Raw genomic sequence first — 8,320 nt, 5'->3', positions numbered from 1 at the left:
GCTGGAGTGCAGTGGCACTATCTCAGCTCACCACAACCTCTGCCTCCTGGGTTCAAGCGATTCTCCTGCCTTAGCCTCCCAAGTAGCTGGGATTACAGCCATGAGCCACCACGCCTGGCTAATTTTGTATTTTTAGTAGAGACAGGGTTTTTCCATGATGGTCAGGCTGGTCTCGAACTCCCAACCTCAGGTGATCCGCCCGCCTTAGCCTCCCAAAAAAAGTTCTGGGATTACAGGCATGAGCCACCGCACCCAGCCCTTCAACAACAAATAATTTTTGAGAGTGCACTTGCGCCAAGCATAGTTCTAGGCACAGACCGACACAACCCTCAGAGTTCCCAGGAGAGTAGGAGGCTACCTATAGATGGGAAATAAGTAACTCAAGATTGGGTAGGTGCTACTAAAACAAAATCAGGTCGGGTGCGGTGGCTCATGCCTGTAATCCCAGCACTTTGGGATGCCGAGGCGGGCGGATCACTTGAGGTCAGGAGTTCAAGACCAGCCTGGCCAACATGGAGAAACAGTGTCTCTATGAAAAATACAAACTTTAGCTGGGCGTGGTGGCGCATGCCTGTAATCCCAGCTGCTTGAGAGGCTGAGGCAGGAGAATTGCTTGAACCCAGGAGGCGGAGGTTGTGGTGAGCCGAGATCACGCCATTGCACTCCAACCTGGGCAACAAGAGTAAAACTCTGTGTCAAAAAAAAAAAAAAAATTAGCCAGGCATGGTGGCGCGTGCCTGTAATCCTAGCTACTCGGAAGGCTAAGGCAGAATTGCTGGAACTGGGAGGTAGAGGCTGCAGTGAGCCAAGATCATGCCACTATACTCCATTCTAGGTGACAGAGCAAGATTCCATCTCAAAAAAAAAAAAAAATCAAACAAGTTGTGGTGGGGTGGTGACCCACTTGGATGTGTTGAGCTAGGAAGGGCAGGGAAGACCTCTCTGAGAAGGGGATATTAGGATTGGTGAAGCTATTGGGGAAAATGTCCACTGGGCAGATTTAACAGTAAGGGCAAAGGCCCTGGGGTGAGAAGGAGCCAGGGTCAAGGGAGCCCAGCTGAGTGAAGGAGAGAGTGGGAGATGGAACTGAGAAAGTTGTCTGCAGTGAGAGTAAGTCAGTCCTTGCAGGTCTTGGTGGAGTTGGGGTTTTATTCTGAGTGTGTCAAGAAGTCACTGGAGGCCGGGCGTGGTGGCTCATACCTGTAATCCCAGTGCTTTGGGAGGCTGAGATGGGAGGATCGCTTGATTCCAGGAGTTCAAGACCAGCCTGGGCTACATGGCACAACCCCGTCTCTACAAAAAACACAAAAATTAGGTGTGGTAGCATGTGCCTGTAGTCCCAGCTACTTGGGAGGCTGAGGCTGAGGTGGGAGAATTGCTTGAGCCCATGAGGTGGAGCTTGCAGTGAGCTGTGATTGTACCACTGCATTCCAGCCTGGGTGCCAGAGCTGGAGACCCTGTCTCAAAAAAAAAAAAAAAAAAAAAGAAAAGGCACTGGAGGTTTCAAGGAGGAAGACATGATTCAACTGCCATCATACTGGGATGCAGACCTGGTTGCTTACCTTTTATTTTTATTTTTTACAAGTCCACAGCGAATATCATACCTGGTTGCTTTTTTTTTTTTTTTTTTTTGAGATAGAGTCTCGCTGTGTCACTCAGGCTGGAGTGCAGTGGCATGATCTCAGCTCACTGCAACCTGTGCCTCCTGCATTCAAGTGATTCTCCTGCCTCAGCCTCCCAAGTAGCTGGGAATATAGGTGTGTGCCACCATGCCTCCAAAAATACAAAAAAGTAATTTTTTGTATTTGTAGTAGAGACGGGGTTTCACCGTGTTGGCCAGGCTGGTCTCAAACTCCTCGCCTCAGGCAATCCGCCTGCCTCAGCCTCCCAAAGTACTAGAATTACAGGCCTGAGCCACTGCGTTCAGCCTGTACCTGGTTGCTTTCTTTTGATCCTCTGGGCTACCTCCTTCCTCTTTCTCTGGATTGGCACCCACCTGTTCAGGTTATCCCTCCACTTTCTGACGACGACACCTTCAGGTTGAGAAATCTGGCTTTGACCCAGCAACCACAAGCAAAATCCCCATCCTTTCTCCGCCCGTGGACTATACCCAGGTGTGGTTCCTCCTCACAACCCTTCCAGAAAAGTCCCTAATGCTGTGTAAGCTCACTTGCTTCATCTTTTCAAAGACCATTGTAAAGGCACAGCCAGTACAGGGAGGTATCACATTACGGCTTCCTTCACCTCCTTTCTCCTCTCCCATATCTCAGCAGCCTGGGCTTGCACCTCCCTAATAAAGCATCAGCACAGGTCAGGCACAGTAGCTCATGCCTTTAATCCCAGCACTTTGGGAGGCTGAGGCAGGCAGGTCACTTGAGGTCAGGAGTTCGAGAACAGCCTGGCCAACATGGTGAAACTGTCTGTATTAAAACAAAATACAAAAATTAGCTGGGCATGGTGGCGAGCCCCTGTAGTCACTGCTATTCGGGAGGCTGAGGCAGAACTGCCTGAACCCAGGAGTGGAGGTTGCAGTGAGCCAAGATCCTGTCATTGCACTCCAGCCTGGGTGACAGAGTGAGACTCCATCTAAAAAAAAGAAAAAAAAAAAAAAACAAAAAACCATTACCACTGTAACTCTAATCTGGGCTCTGGGCTCTGCTTCCTAGCCAACTCTCCTAAAGGGGTCTTTTAGTACTGGGGAGTCTTTGGGCATTTTCTTGCCCCTCTGGACTCAGGAGCACAGTGACACCTACTCCATGTGACTCAGTTTCTCCCTCCTGTGCCCACCCATGTGGCTGGTGAGTCTAACAAGCAACATTTATAATAGTGAAGGATAAGGCTCTGGAAGCCATTTCAGTCTAGCTCCCTGGTCCTTGCTCTTCCTAGCTTAATTAACCTCTGAATTAAGCAACTTGGCCTCTCTGAACTTCAGGTTCCTCCTGTATAAAAAGTGGTAATAGTACTTACTTCTATATAATTATGAAATATTTATATAGAGTGGCTAAAACACTCTATATAAAGTGGCAAATAAAGTGGCTAGAACAAGCACTCTATTTTTTTCTGAGGCTGGAGTGCAGTGGGTGCAATCATGGCTTACTGAAGCCTCAACCTCCCAGACTCAGGCGATCCTCCCAACTCAGCCTCCCCAGTAACTGGGACTACAGCTGCATGCCACCATGCCTAGCTCCTTTTTGTATTTTTTGTAGAGGCAGTATTTTGCCACATTTCCCAGGCTGGCCTCGAATTCCTGGCCTCAAGTGGATCCTCCCAAAGTGCTAGGATTACAAGTGGGAGCTACAGCACTTGGCCAACAAGCACTCAATAAACGTCATGTACAATGATACATCTACCCCAACTAAAGTGGTGCTGATGTTTAGGAACTTACCGGGTCCCTCCCACTGACCCAGTGAAGTTTAGAAACATAAGACAACATCACTCCTTCCAAAATACTTTTATTAAAAAAAATTACAAACAATCCAAAAAAAAAAGTCACCACAAACTCTGCCTTTCTTTTAAATAACGTGGCATGGAGCAGTTTGGTTTCCACCCTATTGCACGTGGTCCGGCCTGGTTATGAAATCAGGAGGCTGCTGAGACTGGGGTCCTGCCAAGGAAGTGGGGTTCAGCCTGGAGGGAGGAGACCAGCCCCTCCCACCCCCTCAAGGTGCAAGAGGCAGAGCCTGGGTTTCTATAGCAACCTGGCAGCACATCCCTGTCATCCTTCGACAGGCCCAGTTTTCTTTTATCTTCCCTGAGGCCCCAGTGGTCACAGGGGAGTGGGAACTAGCGGGAAAGGTGGAAGAAATGTTTAAGTGGAAAATCAGACTCCCAGAAACAGAGTCTCGTTAAGGCATTTGGAACAGATAAATTAATTCAGGAAGACCCACCTTCACAGAAGGTTGGGGTAACCAGACACACACACACATGCAAGACGGTTTGTGGAACCCTGAAATGGGAACAAAGGAGGCCATAGTCGCTGCTTAGAGCCCCCACAAAAACACACACCCAGAGTTGCATTCAGGGATCCAGGCCACAGAAGATGACACAAGAGAGGATCCCCTCCATCACAGTTTTAGGACCCCAGAATTATTTCCATGATGTGATCCAGTTCATTCCACTCCCAGGAACCTGGGGCACAGAAGAGGTTGTGAGGAGGCTCTGGTGGGGCCCGCGCAGGCTCCTTTTCTACCGCAGATGTGTCAATGTCCAGAAAGAAGTCATCCAGGCCAGAGTCCCCCAAGTACCGGGAGCTCAGCGCCTCTAAGAAGACTGGATCAGGCTGGGGTGGCACTTCATTCTGGAGGCCGAGGGGAGCCACTGGATTCTGAGGGGGCTCAGTCTCATCCATGGAGGTGTCCAGCTCCCTGAGGATAGAGCCAATGGTGGCTGACAAGGAGAAATCCTCCTCGCCCAGGAAGAGGGGCTCGGGGGGCAGGGCAGGGGCTGGAGCCAGGCGAAGTGCAGCCTGCAGCTGCTGGAGGGTGTTATGGATGAGGACATGCCTGCGGAGGCTGGGTGCTCGGGGGCCCAGGCTGCGCTGGACTTTGTCTAGGGAGATGCGGAGCAGGGCTTGCTGGTAGCTCTGAAGGCCTGCTGGACTCCACTCCCACCTCTCCTCCTCCTCTTCCAAATCAGAGTGTTTCCTCTTCAAGCCTCCCACCATGATGCCCTGTAGAGAGAAGAGGGGCATGGGGGCATGTCAGACACCAGACACCGTAGTGCTGGCTCAAATCCCACTTTTTCAGGCCTATTGAGTTGTTGGTGATTTTTAATCATCTGAATCTCAGTTTACTCATCTATAAAATGAAGGCTGTCTGAATCCTACAAGGTTAAGGAGGTGAATACATATGTGATTAAGAAAATACGATCTGGACTTAAGTACAGCTAGATTTAAATCCCACTTACTTGCCTATTGTGGCCTCAAACAGTGAATTTACATCCATGAGAATCAATTTCCTCATCTGCCAAATACGGATCCTAACAAGTTCCTCTGAGCCTTAAAACTGTTCTTCCACAATATTAATTTCTTCAAACATGGAGCACGAAAGACAGGTGTGGAGCAGAGAGACCTGGATTGGAAGTAGGGAACCCCAAATTTGATTTCTGTATTGGAAACTGCTCAGCTGCGTGATCGTGGGAAGTGACCTGAGTCAATTCTCAGGCCTCAGTTTCCTCATCTGTAAAATGGGGACTGTAAAAAAAATACTTCTCACCACCTCTGTCCAAGGAGATGCCACGTATCTATAGGGCCCACCACACAGGAAGTGCTTAATGAACCAGAGTTGTGTTTGTTTTTTTTTGTTAGAGACAGGGTCTCGCTCTGTCGCCCGGGGCTGAGTGCAGCAGCGCTACCACAGCTCACCGAAGTCTCGAAGTCCCGGGCTCAAGCGATCCTCCCGCCTCAGCTCCTGAGTAGCTGATTACTCCTGAGTAGGGATTACTACCACACCCGGCCTCGATCAAGAGTTAATTGCCAGTTATACGCTCAACAGATTTACTGAGTGCCTACTATATTCGAACCTCCTGGAGCCCTGCTGGGGCACCTATGTTAAGATTCTTCTTTCACAGTCAGGATATTTCTATGTCCTCTTCCTTAACCAACTGGGAGCGCTCCCAAGAGTAGGAAAGGGGCCTGTCTCATTCCCTCTGCCCGCGCTTTCAGATTCCCCCAAAGCGCGCCCCACAGGAAAACTTGCTAGAACTCAGCTCAGACCAAGCCCCGCCCCCTAGGGGGTCCCACCCAATCAGACCTCGGTACTGCAAGGCCCCACCCCTCCATGGGTCTTTACAGAGCATCCAGGAACGCCCCAATTTGTCCCAGGGGCTTCTGGGAAACGGGGGCCAACAGCCGCCAGGTACACGAACCGACGTCGAGCACGCACTACAATCCCCAGAGGGCTCCGCCCGTCCAGGGGACGAGCCCCCCTCCCCCGACCCCGCTCTCCCTCAGGGCATGCGCACAGTGGCACCAGCGGGTGGGGGAAGGGAACCCGGACGTCCAGCTGCCGGCGCCCGCCGAGCCCCGCCCTCCGTTGCCTCCGGGGCGGTGAGTCTGAGCTCCATGCCCGGAACACCCCTCCCCCACCCCTGACTCCAGCTCTAAATCTGCTTTCTCCCTGTCCCTCCGTGCCTTGAAAGTCCGGGATTCTCCTCCCAAACTGCCCTTGGATCCAGAGACCCAGATCCGAACACATCGCTCAAAGACGACAATGCTGCGATCTAGTTCGCGAGACTACGTATCCTAATTTTGATACTTCCTCCCACTTCCCCTATTCTCCTGACTTTCAAACGCCCCTGGACTACACCTCCAAACTCGCTGCCCGGCTCCAAGACCCGAACATTGAACTCTTCCCGGCATCCTCCCTTCCCCCGCCAGTGCGTCTTGGAGTCCAAGAATCCTTGACCCTAGCTCTCTCGCTTCTCCAAATACTCAGGATCTCAGGATCTCACCTCTCACACCTTTTCCAGAACACGATAAAGCCCCGAATTCAACCCGTCCGGAAGACCCAAGTGGAATCGAATCTCCAGGTTCCCTGTCTCAAAAGTTCCTTCCCTCTGTTCTCTCGCTTCTCCAAACGCCCCACGCCCCACGTCCCAGCTTCAAACTCCCTCCACTTGAAAATACTGCCCTAACAACCTCGCATCCCCTCCTGGGTCTCGAACTCAGTCTCGGGCCCCCAGACCCTCCCTATCATCACCCTGAATCTGAGGCCCCCTCCCCCGGTCTCACCCAGACCCCGCCTCCGCAAGTCTCCGGGGCGCGCCTCTCCCTCCTCCAGCCTAAGGTAAATTCCCAAGCCAGGCGACCACTCCTCACCCCAGCTGCCAGGTTCGCCACGACCACCTCCTGGAACGCCCACAGCGTCGCGACCCGCCAGTGCCGGGACCCACCAGTGACCGGCCGGGGCCTCGCTCACCTCGGCAGGGCCTCTCCGTCTGGCTTCGGGCCCACCCAGCCCCGCCCCGGAGCCGAGCTGCGAGCCGCGATTGGCTGGAGTCCCGCCCGCCGCGGGGCGTCGATTGGCTGGGCGGAGCCATCCACCCGTGCCCGGAGACGCCGGACCCGCCCACCCCACCCTAGCGCCCCGGGCCATTTAAAGGAGTGCAACTGGCAGGGGGCGGGGCAGCGCCTCCAGGGGTGGAGGGCGGCTGGTCCAAGAGAACCGCTTCCTTCCACTGGGCTACGGTCCTCGCTCCAAGATCGTCACCACTACTCCCTGCAGTCCCTTTTTGCCAGGCCTGAACCCCACCGCGGAGCCAGAGGGGCTGGCATACCCTCTGGCTCCGGGAGGTCCAGGCAGGCGGGGCCGAACAACCGGAGGAGGCCGCGCCCCCGGGGTTCCGAGGGCGGACGCCGGGGCGGGGGATGACGTACCGAAAGACCAGCCAATAGTGTGACGCGGCCCGCGTTGCCTAGGCGATCGCAGCCCCGCCCCCTTGCTGCCTTTCTCCCGCCCCCCGTACGTTACACCGCGGCCTCTTCTTAATCCTCGAGTTTTCTCAACGCGTTCTCTGGTGGTCCTACCTGGGTCTCCTGACACCTCTCTCCTTCCCCGCTCCAACAAGATGACTCCTCCGCTGCTGTTCATGGCTTCCTACCCCTCCCCCCCGAAGACAAACTTCAAACCCCTTCCTTTTGCCACAAAGCCCCTCACGACCTTGCCTGATGCGCTCTCCTGGTTCTCTCCGATCCTGCCCCATTGAGTCACTTCCAGTTTTTCTAAAATGGCTTCAAGCTCCCATTCCCCCCATCACGAAAACGAAAGGATTTTGTCTGTTTATTTTCTTCCCTGCCTTACCCCAGTGTCTACAATGCCAGGTACATAAGTTCTCAAACATGACAATAAAAGGCCTCTGGATCTTTATTATTTATTATTATTATTATTTTCTTTTTTTTGAGACGGAATCTTGCTCTGTCACCCAGGCTGGAGTGCAGTGGCGCAACCTCGGCTCACTGCAAGCTCCGCCTTCCGGGTTCACGCCATTCTCCTGCCTCAGCCTCCCGAGTAGCTGGGACTATAGGCGCCCGCCACCACGCCCGCCTATTTTTTTTGTATTTTTAGTAGAGATGGGGTTTCACCGTGTTAGCCAGGATGGTCTCGATCTCTTCACCTCGTGATCCGCCCACCTCGGCCTCCCAAAGTGCTGGGATTACAGATGTGAGCCACCGCGCCCGGCCTGGATCTTTATTATTAATAATATTATTTTTTTGCCGGGCGTGGTGGCTCATACCTGTAATCCCAGCACTTTGGAAGGCCGAGGCGGGCAGATCACATGAGGTCAGGAGTTTGAGACCAGCCTGGCCCACAATGGTGAAACC

General features: G+C 53.1%; 1 protein-coding gene across 5 annotated transcripts; it reads right to left on the bottom strand.

Annotated features, from left to right (window-relative positions):
* Positions 1 to 3,435: 3,435 nt before the first annotated feature.
* On the bottom strand, positions 3,436 to 7,310 carry SERTAD3 (SERTA domain containing 3). 5 transcript variants are annotated; one of them, XM_011983782.1, is made up of 3 exons: positions 6,818 to 6,893; positions 4,906 to 5,191; positions 3,436 to 4,669 (listed from the first exon to the last, which is right to left on the bottom strand). In XM_011983782.1, the coding sequence occupies exon 3, from the start codon at positions 4,661 to 4,663 to the stop codon at positions 4,073 to 4,075; it is 591 nt and encodes a 196-aa protein (XP_011839172.1). In that variant the 5' UTR covers positions 4,664 to 4,669; positions 4,906 to 5,191; positions 6,818 to 6,893; the 3' UTR covers positions 3,436 to 4,072. The 5 variants fall into 5 exon arrangements, with proteins under 5 accessions (XP_011839172.1, XP_011839181.1, XP_011839155.1 ...); XM_011983791.1 differs by having other exon boundaries at positions 4,906 to 5,069; positions 6,818 to 6,855; XM_011983765.1 differs by lacking the exon at positions 4,906 to 5,191 and having other exon boundaries at positions 6,818 to 7,310.
* Positions 7,311 to 8,320: the final 1,010 nt, after the last annotated feature.

This window comes from Mandrillus leucophaeus, unplaced genomic scaffold (assembly GCF_000951045.1).
Source record: "Mandrillus leucophaeus isolate KB7577 unplaced genomic scaffold, Mleu.le_1.0 Scaffold106, whole genome shotgun sequence".
In the NCBI taxonomy this organism is placed as follows: domain Eukaryota; kingdom Metazoa; phylum Chordata; class Mammalia; order Primates; family Cercopithecidae; genus Mandrillus; species Mandrillus leucophaeus.
Note: the sequence above shows the minus strand (reverse complement) of the source record. Positions and strands in the feature narration are given on the sequence as shown.